Source organism: Sturnira hondurensis, unplaced genomic scaffold, assembly GCF_014824575.4.
Source record: "Sturnira hondurensis isolate 20B ecotype Veracruz unplaced genomic scaffold, ASM1482457v3 Scaffold0002840, whole genome shotgun sequence".
NCBI lineage: Eukaryota > Metazoa > Chordata > Mammalia > Chiroptera > Phyllostomidae > Sturnira > Sturnira hondurensis.
In genome coordinates, this window is record NW_028075471.1 from 15557921 (window position 1) to 15570729 (window position 12809).

The following is a 12809-nucleotide window of genomic DNA, read 5'->3' on the forward strand; positions in this document are numbered from 1 at the left end:
AAATTATAAAAATAAATAAATGAGTTGCATCTTTATTCATTTTCTTACTTGTATGCACTGTCAAGAGCAGCCTGAATACTTCGGTTCTTTTCTTCAAGTTCATTCATGTCTACCTGAAGTCGGCCAAGATCCTTCTCTTGCTGTTCAACCACAGAATTCAGCTTTTTAATATTTTCTCTATGTTGTTTCTCAACTTCTTCTTTGCCATCAAGGATCTGTATTATAGAAACAGGCAAAAATATTCCTCAATAAATAACACCATGGTAAATAATTGTATTCAGGAATCTCGAGTGTGTAATAACAAAGAATAATTTTAACATTCATTTATTAAATTGTGAAAAAAATCCTTCCCATGTGATACACCCCAATAAATCATTCCAAATGTTTTATAAAGCATAGCCAACTGTTCATACAGTAAGTAATAACAATTTAGATGGAGACAATGATTAACATTCACCTGTTTCAAATGTTGCAACTCTTCTTCTAGGTCTTTAACTTTTTTCTTCAGCTTTGCTATAATATTTTCATTTTCTTTGTCTTTAGCTCTTAATTTCTTAATGATGTTAGAACTATGCAGCTGCTGTTTTGAAAGTTTTTCTCCTGGCAATGGCAAAAAAAGTATAAATTCAAATAATAATGATTTCCATAGAATCTAAACAGAATATTTATCTAACCAGTGTAATAAAATGATGGAATATTTTTTAAAAATCACAATGTTGTAACCACCAATGTTAAACTGATCTGGACAAGAATCTTCAATGAAGAGTAAAATTACTAGGTGAAAGGGTGATGTGGAACAAGATATTTACAGTCTTAAAGAAGCATTTCTACATATTACATGTAAGTTACAAAGGGAAAGATACATTTTTACAACAAAGAATTCTGGCAGTAATCACCTTAACCATTCAGTTTTGGCATCAGTGGTTGTGGTACAGCTTGATATTATGTGTCTACTGATGTGAAACAGTAGGTGCACAATATCACAATATTCCTTTTTCTTAATCTTTTTTTGTTTGCTTTTAAAGATTTTATTTATTTATCTTAGAGGGGAAGGCAAGGAGAGAGAGAGAGAAATATCAATGTATGGTTGCCTCTCATGTGTTCCCTGCCGAGAATTGGGAACTGGCCTGCAACCCAGGTATGTGCCCTGACTGGGAATCGAACCATGACTGTGTGGTTTGCAGGCCCGCACTCAATCCACTGAGCTACACCAGCCAGGGCACAATATTCCTTATTAGAAATTTGATCTCAGTCTAATCAGGAATAAAGCAACAAATTCCTGAGTATAAAGTATTCTGCAGGACAACTGGCCTGGACTCTACAGTATTCAACATCATGAAGACAAAACTATCCTAGACTGCTGAAAGACTAAAAAACAAGTGAACTACATGCAACCCTATCAAAACTCCAGGGGCAGTTTTCACAAAAATAAAATTTAAAAAATCTTAAAATTCAGATGTAACCATAAAAGATCTCAAACACCAAAAGCAATCTCAAGCAAGTACAAAGCCAGAGATGCTACATTTCTTAATTGTAAAACATATTACAAAACTACCATAATAAAAACAGCATGGTACTGGCATAAAAACAGACATACAAGTGGAACAGAAAAGAGAGCTTAAAAATAAATCCACACATTTACAGTCAACTGCTTTTCAACGAGGATACCAAGAACACACAATGGGGAAAGGACAGTCTCACTAAATGGTATTGAGAAACTGAATTTCCATGTGCAAAAGAATGAAATTGGACCTTATCACACACCAAATATAAAAACAGAAAACAGATTAAAGACTTAAATGTTAAGATCTGCAACTGTAAAACTACTAGAGGAAAAGACAAGAAAAAAGCTTTTTGAGCCCTGGCTGGTGTAGCTCAGTGGATTGAGCTCGGGCCTGTGAACCACATGATCGCGGTTCAATTCCCAGTCAGGGCACATGCCTGGGTTGCAGGCCAGTTCCTAGCAAGGGACTCATGAGAGGCAACCATACATTGATATTTCTCTCCTTCTCTCCTTCCCTTCCCCTCTAAGGATAAATAAATAAAATCTTTTTTAAAAAAAAAGCTTTTTGACATTGGTCTTGGCAATTATTTTTTGGATATGATACCAAAAGCACAGACTACAAAAGTGATAATAGGCAAGTGTGATTGCATCAAACTAAAAAGCACTGCATAGCAAAGAAAACAATCAGCAGAGTGAAGAAACAATCTACATATGGAAATAGCTGCCCTTTTGTGTCTAGCTTATTTCACTTGGTATAATGTTTCCCAGATTCATCCATGTTGTAGATTGTATCAAAATGTCGTTTTTTGGCTCAGTAATATTCCAACATATGGATACACCACTTTTGGCTTATTCATTCATCTGTTGAGGAACATTAGGGTTTGTTTCCATCTGTTGGCTATTGTGACTAATGCTTCAGTGAACATTTATTTACAAACATCTGTCTGTCTAGGGACAATTCCTTTGGGTATATACTTAGGAGTAGGATTGCTGAGTCATAATAATTATATTTTAAGCTTTTTAGGAACCTCCAAACTTTTCCATAGTGGCTATACCATTTTATATTCATACCAGCAATGTTACGAAGGTTCCAATTTTCCATGTCCTCACCAATATTTGTTATTTTCTGTTTTTGTATTATTTTTTATTGAATTTATTGGGGTAACACTGCTTAATAAGATCATATAGGTTTCAGGTTTATAATTCTATAGTACATTATCTGTATATTGAATTGTGGGTTTACCACCCCGTCAAGTCTCTTTTATAAAAAATTATAGCTTATTGATTATGCAATTACAGTTGCCTTTATTTTCCCCCTTTGCTCTGCTACTCCCTCAGGCAATCCGCCTACCATTGTTCATGTCCATAGGATATGCATATGAGTTCTTTGGCTATTCCATTTCCTATACTGTACTACATCCCCATGGCTATTCTGTAACTACCTACTCATATTTCTTAATCCTTTCACCTCTTCACCCACTCTCTCCTTCCCCCATCCCATCCGGCAACCATCTGGTAACTATTTTTCTCTTGCCACTTTTAAGATTCTCTCTTTATCTTTAACCTTTGGCATTTTAATTATGATGCATCATGGTGTGGGACTCTTTGCATCCAACATAACTGGGACTCTCTGTGCTTCCTGGATTTCCATATATATTTCTGTCACCAAATTAGGGAAGTTTTCTTTCACTATTTCTTCAGATAAATTTCCAATTGCTTGCTCTCTCTCTTCTCCTTCTGACACCCCCCTGATGCAACTGCTGGACCTCTTCGAGGTGTCCCAGAGGATGTTTATACTACCCTCATTTTTTTTATTCTTCTTTTCTTGGTATTCTGTTTGGTCATTTTTTGCTTCCTTGTGTTCCACATCATTGATCTGATTCTCGGTTTCATCCACTCTACTACTGTTTCCCTGTAAATTGTTCTTTATTTTAATTAGTGTATCCCTCTTTTCTCACTAAATCTTTATTTTGCTATTGAAACCTTCACTAAGCTCCTTGAGCATTCTTATAACCAGTATTTTGAACTCTGCCTTAGAGAGATTGCTTATCTCCATTTTGTTTAGTTTTTTTTTTCCTGAAGTTTTGAATAGTTCTTTCATTTGGGCCATGTTTGTTTGTCTCCTCCTTATTTTGGCAACCTCCCTGTGTTTGTTTCTATGTATTAGGTAGAGCTGCTTTGATTCTGTGTCTTGGTAGTGTGGCCTAATGTAGTAGGTGTCCTGCAGGGTCCAGTAGCACAGCTTCCCCTTTCACCCAAGCTGGATACTCAAGGTGCACCCTTGTGTGGGCCAAGTACACCCTCCTTCTGTAGTTGAGCCATGGTTGCTGTCGGCAGATCAATGGGAGGGATTTACCCAGGTCAGTCAGGTGTGAGGACTGACTGTGACCACTGACCTACAACTTCTACCACCCACAGAGGATCAACTGTGCAGGGTGGTGTGGGTCAGTGGGTTGGGTGTCATCCTGCAAACCAAAGGTCGCCACTTTAACTGCAGGCCAGGCCCCCAACTGGGGGCATGCCAGGGCAACCAATCAATGCTTCTCTCTCTTCCTCCCTTCCTTCCCCTCTCCCTAAGAGTAACTAAATAAAATCTTTTTTAAAAAAAAATCATGTAGTATACCTTAAATCTATACAATTTTTATTTGTCCATTATACCTCAGTAAAGCTGAAGAATTTAGGAGTGGAATGTCATATGTCATCTATTTTCAAATGGTTTGGCAATATGCAGAAAGATATGAGGGTATGGCTAGATGTTAGTAGTTCATGAATGGAAGTAATGAAGCAATCTGTTATTCACTGTAGTATGCTTTCAACTTTTTAGCTTTTCGACTGTGAGTTTAAAAATACTTGTGGGGGATATAGAAGCAGTATGTAAACACTCCCAAATAAAGTCATTCTATTTTCTGTATAAAGAATTTCATTAAGCTAAAGAAAACACCAGGCTACCCCTGACTAAATTACTAAATTCCAAAATAGTGACATTAGATATTAACATTTTTAATAATTTCTCAAAATACTAAAACCATGCATTTAGCCTTTCCTCCATCTCTGATATTGTAACATAAGGTAGTTAGTGACTTCAAGGTGTTTTTATCAACTCTTCATTCTATTTTAATGCTTAGACTGGGTTTAATAATTATCTTTGTACCTATATTTCTCTTTCCTAAAGAACAGAAAGTGTGTTTACTTATTATTGTACCAAATACATATCTGATAGGCTAATTGATAAATGTCAGCTTAATATGAGCAAGAACTCCCCCCAAATTGGAACTTACTTATAAAAAATTGTGTACTTGTTCTTACATGTTTAAACTGCAGTCACCTGCAAAGTACACTCCATTTGATGCAATACACCTATTGAGACATTTTTTTCCCCAATGCTCAAAACATTTTCTTTAATTCATCAATTTTGATGCCTTTTAGTACTTCTTTCATTTTTTTTTCACCTCTTCCACACTGGCAAAATGTTTCCCTTCGAGGATTTTTTTTTCATCCATGGAAACAAAATAAGTTGCTGGGGATAAGATGAGGTGAATAGGAAAGGTGGGGCATGCCGGTCACGCTGTTTTTGGTCAAAAACTGCTGAACACTCAGCTCAGTGTGGACAGGTGAGCTTGCAAATCACCCATCATGAAATGGACAGTTTGAAAGAGTCTTCAAAAAAAATTCACTGAAGCGCAATGCAGCCTCACACCAATGTCTGCTGGTACACGGATACAGATGGGTTCCTAGAATACTCACCTACCAGAGGAAGCCTATACTACAAAGGGCCCACCCGCCAGAAGATAATTCCATTTGGGGGGAGGGCCCCCCTCATACATGAAAAGGAAAAATTGGGTAAACTCTTTTAAATGAGGCAGTTGTTTCCACTTGTTCTCAAACCCTTAACTCTGAAAATTCACATAAGCTCAATAACTTAATCACAGGGACAGTCATCACACCATAATTTGTAATATTAACATTTTAGAAATAAATGTACAAAATTAAGAAAACACTAGACATTTTGTGGTATATCCATACAATGAACTTGAATATAACCATTAATGATGATATCAAAGTATTTAAGGGCACAGAATAATGTAAAAGAAGATTGTGAATTAGATATATACTCTTAATTATGTTTAAAAATATATTTTAAATGTGTGAAAAAGGTACTAGAATGAACAATTCATTATAAAATTGAATTATGACCTATTTTTTCTCTTTCTTCATACACTTCTTATAACTTCAAAGTTTCTACAAGTAGCATGCATTATTCTTTTAACTAGTAAAATGTTAGAAAAGTAAAAGGCTCTAGCCCAGTGGCTCAGCTGGTTTGAGCGTCGTCCCATACAACAAAAGGTTGTAGGTTCATCCCCAGTCAGGGCACGTATTTGGAGGCAACCCATCAATGTTCCTCACCCCCTGTCCACTTTCCCTTTCCCTTCCTCCCTTTCTATTAAGCACAGAGTGCTTAATAACTGAAAAATTAAAACATGAATATAATAAAAAATTCACCAGCAAATGCCAGAATAATATAATAATACCATATAGTCCCAAGCTAGGAATTCAGATACTACATAAGCTCCAGAATTATAACCTTAAATATCTTGGTTTAAATAACATGCTCTATAACTTCTTACAAGCTTTCTTCAGGAAGCACAAACTTCAATTTTTTAGAGAGTTATTTGTATTCCTCCCTAGAAACAAAAAGCTACATATGTGTGTATCTGCTTCTATACATCTTGCTCCCCATCCTTCCAGAAATTACCATCTACAATTTCTGAGATTTAATTTCAAACCTTCCTTGCTTCCAATATTTTTTATTAGGAAGCAGCAGCTAACTAAGTGGCAATTATTTTTCCTATCTTCACAATATTTTTCATAATCAACTAAGTACATACCTTCTTCCATTAATCCTTGGATCTGCTCATCTTTCTCTTTCAAAAGGTCTGAGGTTTCACTACTATTTAATCTAGTTGCAAGTTCTTCTTTTATACTTTTGATTTCCTAATTTAAAAAAATAATGTAAATATCATGAAGAATTACTTTCATACTAGGCATATTTTTCAATTTTTTCCACATTCAAAGAAGTCATCAATAATCACATTCTTGATAAGAACATCTAAGTTTTGTTCTGTTAATCTGAATTTATTTATTACCTGGGTTTATTAAGACTAAGGAAACAGCTTTGAAAATTACATAGAACACCTGAATTCACATATAGGTTTTAATATATATTATAATATATAATATACAAATATAATGAGAATAAGTTAAATTTCAATACTCTACATTTTCTACAAGTATATGTGGAATAACATTTCAAGCAGTACATGTCTCCACTTCTCACTGTATTTCTTTTCCTTATTAAAACTCACACTAGCATACCGTGAAATGACAGGAAAAATATGATTATACAAAGTATGATCTACTTTAATAAAGCAGAGATTCAGTAGAAACATGTCAAGATGGTTTATCCTTAAAGCTACAGTGGAAAAGTATGGTGATGTGCAAAGTGTTCTATAACTTAAAATTTGGTTTTAAGAGATTCTCTGAAATTAAACAATAGCTTAAAACAATGAACATTTACTAGGTATGTAAAGCATACTTTGCATCCAGTATCACTTAATCTTCACAAGCCTATGAAGGAGGCACCTGTATTACTCAATTAGAGAAATAATAAAACCAAGACTAAGAAAGACTGAGTAAACTTGGATGGTCTGAGAGCTATTAAGGTTGTAAAATTATGACTTGAAACCAGGTCTTTGAAATGTCAAAGTCCATGCTCTGAATCACCCACAACACTACTGTCCAACTTTCAAATTTGATTCATGTATCAAGGTTTAGTCGAATGTCATGTCTTCCGTGAAACCTTCCTCAGTTCCCCTGGTCAGAATTCATCCTCTGTGATATCATTCCAAACTGCTTATTTATTTCTAGAACTTACTTCATTCTGCCTAGTACTACACAGTTGTTAACAATGTCTTCCATCACTAGAAAAGCAAATTCATCACTAAAGGTAATTCAATTTACCTTTGAATTTCCTATGCCTCCTATGCAGGGGGTTCATACAAGGTAGTACACAAAATATATGTTAAAATTCAGGGCCTGATTTTTTTCCACCAACAGTTAATGATTTGGATATATTTTAGATTTATAATTCAAAATGCAGTACACAAAACAAACATTATTTAAAATCTAATTTCTTGATTAAACTGGTCCAAATGAAATACAGTAGGGACAAGAGGAGATAAATTGGTTATATAGTCTGAGGTTATTATTAGTGTCTGAAATGAGCTAGCTAGTTAAAGCAACTAGCAAATGGAAATATATATTTCTTTTCTGTAAGAGTATACACAGAAAAATTATAAATACAGTATTAACATTAACAATGGTCAAGAAGGGAGAAAGCAACCGAACTGGGAATGGCAAATACTGAGGAATGTTATTACTCACAGTTGAGATACAAGCAATAAATACTAACATTTAAAAATTCAAATAAATAAATACTAACCTTAGCAGATTACCAATTTCTGAAATAGCCAACTGTTCCAAATTTTAAGACTCAGAAGAATGGTCCCCAAACAGGAGTGATTTTGCTCCAAAGGGAACACTTGGCAATGTCTGTCAACATTTTTAATTAGCACAACTGAAGAGAAGGAGGGACTGCAGTGGGGAAGAGTGATACTGTCATCTTGTAAGTAGGGGCCTGGGACCCTGGTTATCACCCTATAATACACAGGAGAGTCCCATACCACATAAAAGCATGCGCCCAAAATGTCAATAGTACTGAGGTTGAGAAGTCCTATAACAGAATAAATGTTATGCTTCCCAAGAGTCACTAACCATTAGAACTACTTTGACCTGAAGAATTATATATACTTATGTGTGTGTATGTGTGTGTGTGTGTGTGTGTGTGTGTATGTTTGAAGTGGTGGACAAAAAACAAATGAGAGTAACAATAAATTTTACTTAGACAGTGTTATTTACACTTGTGTTATTTCAATGAAATTATCATTTACAAAAATTATTCTAGCGATACTTCCTATACATCTTCCAACTTATACATAAATTATATGGACAAGTATGTGCTAAGAATTTTTTAAAGTATCAAAATCTGTAAGTCCAAAGATATTAAAAAATTCACAATTTAGATGTTTTCTACAGTATCCTTTTACTCTTACCTCTCTTTTTTCCAATACCAAAATAGTATGAAGGCACTCTTAAAAATCTATTGTCTCTACGTAGTTTAATTAATATTATTTTAAATTTCCATTACCTTTTTAGCAGCATCTCTCTCTTTGCAGGCTAGCTGAACTTTCTTTTCTGCTTCTGCAATTCTTTGAGTAAACTCATCTTTCAAAGAAAAAATGTTGCTGCTTTCTTCTTTCACTCTGAACATTTCACTAAATTTAAAATAATACTGAGTAAGGATAGTTGTTTAAACAGTCCAAAGGTAACAAGGTTAAGTTCACTTTACAAAAGGAAAACAACATTGTCTTCAACATATACCTTAATAAAATAAATTAGTTTTAGGCAACTTAACTGTCCAGAGGAAAATTACCTGCTTAATTTATTTTAAAACACCTGAAAGACAACCCATTAGCAATTGAAAATGTCACCAATGTTTGACACATAAAAATAATATAAAAGTAAAGTTTTTCAGTTTGAGTCTTGTGCTACATTCTACCAATTACCTCCTTAAAACAAACCTATACTCAGTACTGTTTTAAACTACAATATCACTTTTTTCTTTAAAGACATCTTTTAAATCTTACCTCTAAAATACTATTAATAAGAGGAAATAGGTTTCCACCTCCCCGCAAAATGCCTCTCTCCAATACCAAAGGTAATACAATGAAGATAATATAAGGAGAAAAGCAATCTCTAAGGTTAGAACTGAAATGCTATTCAAATTTCTACTTATAAACAAGTTAAATTATAAACTATTTTGATTTAAAATACATTCTTAAAAAATAACCAAGTGTATTGGCCTCTACATAATGTGTATAATCATTCATATTTGTTAAACACTTACTCTTTAAGATTATCATAAGCTTCTTCTAGAAGAGCTTTTTCTTTACTAAGTGATAATAACTGAGCCTCCCTTTTGTCCAGTTTCTCATTCAAAAATTCGACTCTCTAGAAAAGGAAAATATACAAAAGTCAAACATTTAACTTTAAAAGACCATTTTTACATGCAATGATGAGTTGAAAAGGTAACCACTATAATTAATAAAAGAGCATTATCTCATAAGAAGAATTAAAAATAATATTAAGAACAAAATGAATACATTACAAAAATAATACTCATACAAGGCTGGTAGGAGGAGAGTATAAACTAGTACAAGCACGTAGCAGGTGAGAATATAAATTAGTAAGCCATTTTCAAAAACAATCCGGCAATATCCACCTGAACATCTACCTACCTTTTGATGTAGATAATTCTACTTTTAGGTCTACCTTAGAGGAGAAACCTGTTGCATGTGTTATTATACAAGAACACTTACAGAGATCTGTAACAGCAAAAACCTGGGAAGTATGTGCATATCCCACCAAAAGAGGAAGATAGAAACAATAAAAATAATAATAATAATAATAATAAAAGAGAGGCTTCATAGCCTCTAATAATGTTCTGTATCTTAACTGGGTAGTAGATATACAAGTATATGTTTTTCCATATTACTCTTTAACCCAAACATGTAACATGTTAACTATTTTAGTATGATACCTTGCACTTAAAAAGTAACTTTAGAAAATCCATAGTATGCAATTTTAAAAATCTCCAAAATATATCAGAATAAAGCTAAACAAAAAGGAATGGTTAGAATATACTTTTCATTAGGTTCTGCCAAAGCATTGATAAACTTGTATATGAAGGTAAAAGAATGGCTCCTTTTGTACTAGAAAAAATAAATAGTAAGTCTCACTTGATTTAGGTCTAGAATAATTTAGAAATCACCCTCTGAAAACAGTTAAAAAATATGTTATTGATAAAAAATAGTATTGGTTTCTACGAATTCAAACTGCTAATAAAGCTATAGCATCACATTTTGCTTGTAAATTATACTAAACCCAGGTAAGAGAATCTGGCATATTTTAACATTAAATAATTCAGTCCATGACACTTATAGGACATTTCTTCAAGCCATCCTATATCTCAGAGAAGTCTATTAAACATGCCAGATCTAACTCAATTTCTGTATCTAAAAATCACAGGAAAACCCAAAACTGTGACTTAATGTTAGTTAAAGATTTTACAGCACTTTCCCTTTACATGTTTTAGGTAGAAGTAATTTGACATCCCTAAGCAATGCCTTTGTTCTTTGGACATTTCCCCTTCTTATTCATATCAGATAGCTATTAATAAGAAATATCAAAAATAACATAAAAGAGAAAAAACAAACTAATGCAATTAATAACAGAATACACCAATTATTAATCTTAAAGCCCTGGCCAGGTAGCTCAGTTGGTTAGAGTGACATCCTGATTCACCAAGGTTGCAGGTTTGATCCCAGGTCAGGGCACATACAAGAAACAACCTACGAATGCATAAATAAATGGAACAACAGCAATGTTTCTCTTTCTCAAATTAATAATTTTTCTTAAAAATTAATAATTAATCTTAAAATAATTTTTATTTAAGATTTGCTACAAAATAATGTGAACATGTAAAAATGTTTTGATGTTAAGAAAAACCATATAATATTTTAGATTTGTTTTAGCTCTATCTGCAAAGGAGTTCAAGATATATGTTAACTGACAAAGATACTCCTTTGCAAACTAACAAATTAATGAGCACCATATAAGAGAATTCTAAGGTGATAAGGACTCAATAACAAAGTTAGAAAAGAAAAACATTTTTATGTTGTTTATACTGAAATATCAACTTATGCTATCATAGTTGCCACAGAGAAATTTCAAATAACTTATTGTGAATAATTCTTCAATGTTAAGGTCCTTAATGCCCCATTTAAATGGCAAAATGCCTTTTTAAAAATCAGTACAAATTATTATGCATCACTAAATATTAAAAATAAACACGATTTAATCTCTAAAAGACATAGCCAAAAATCCTCTTCCAGTTTCTAGAATTACCTTGCAAATATCTTCCTTCTCAGAAAGTGCCTCTAGCTGACTTTCAGCAGCTTCACACTGCTCAGCCACCTTGTCTGAGACAGAATGTCCTTCATTTACTGGTGCTGAAGAAACCAAGATATCAGGTTGTTCACAGTTCACAGGAGTTGCACTTCGTCCACTTTCTTCCATTTCTGTTTCCTCAGTGGGTATAATTAATGTTTCATTTACTTCTTCAGATTTTCTTTCAACAGGTTCAACTATTTTTGTCTTTGGAGTTGAAGAACTAACTATAATGGGTACTAAAGCATAACCCTTGCCTGACAATTCATCATCTGAATTGATTTCACTTACACTTCGACTATCTAATGACTGTACACTAAATGAGTCTATTCTTTCAAAAGCATCCGATGAGCAGCAACTCTCAGTGAGTTTTGGGAAATCATCTAAGCGATTATACTCAGGACAAGCAGATGCTGAGAGAAGCTGAAAAGATGTCTGCATCAAGTGAAGACTAGATTTTGAATCTGTAGTCTCTTGCCTTGAACTTGCTGAGCTCTCACTTATTACACTTTCATGATCTAAAACTTCAATATCACTGGTAGTAGAAGTACCTGATGAGAAGGTACTAACAGGAGGAGAAGGTGTATTACTCTGTCTGTCTTCATGTTTCTGTTCCTTTGTTTCTGAGGCCACGTCCTTTGTTTCTGCTGTGATAGACTGCATAGACATATTAGGTACATTTTCCCTAGTTGTTCTCACATTCATTATACTCTCAGATACTTTCAAACTTATGGTTGACACTTTCATAGCAGATTCTTTATTAACGGTTTCTCCATGCTTGCCTTCAGTTTTAGGTGGAACAGTACTTACTACCAGAGCTTCCTCTGAGGATCCACAGGGAGAGTCATCTTTTACTTTTGACTCAATTGTTTCAGCTGTTCTTGACTGTCCAGTATGCAAGGTTTCCTGTAAGGTGCTTTTTACTTCTTCTTTTGGTCTCTGTGATTTAGCTGGTGGTTTTGATACCACTGGACTCTTCTGAATGGTCTGGACATCCGTTGGAGAGAGAAAGGCACTAAAGAAGTTTTCAGATTCATCTACCACTGTTCTCCGAACTGGTTTCGTAATTGCTTTAGGAGAGGCTACTGGTTGATTCTGAGGTTCAGTGTTTGATTTCATCCCCCAGGTTGAATCCCATCCTCCACTGACAGGGGGACTTATTCCTTTGACAAAAAATATA

The 12809-nt window shown here is 34.0% G+C and overlaps 1 protein-coding gene across 1 annotated transcript in view; it reads right to left on the reverse strand.

Annotated features, from left to right (window-relative positions):
* TMF1 (TATA element modulatory factor 1) overlaps nt 1-12809 on the reverse strand; it is a 30859-nt gene that overhangs the window by 15337 nt on the left and 2713 nt on the right. Inside the window, exons 2-7 of the mRNA XM_037040920.1 lie at nt 11588-12792; nt 9528-9631; nt 8769-8895; nt 6391-6496; nt 458-600; nt 49-215 (exon numbers count right to left, since the gene is read on the reverse strand). Of these exons, the coding sequence (XP_036896815.1) occupies nt 49-215; nt 458-600; nt 6391-6496; nt 8769-8895; nt 9528-9631; nt 11588-12792 (1852 nt within the window). The remainder of the gene's footprint in view (nt 1-48; nt 216-457; nt 601-6390; nt 6497-8768; nt 8896-9527; nt 9632-11587; nt 12793-12809) is intronic.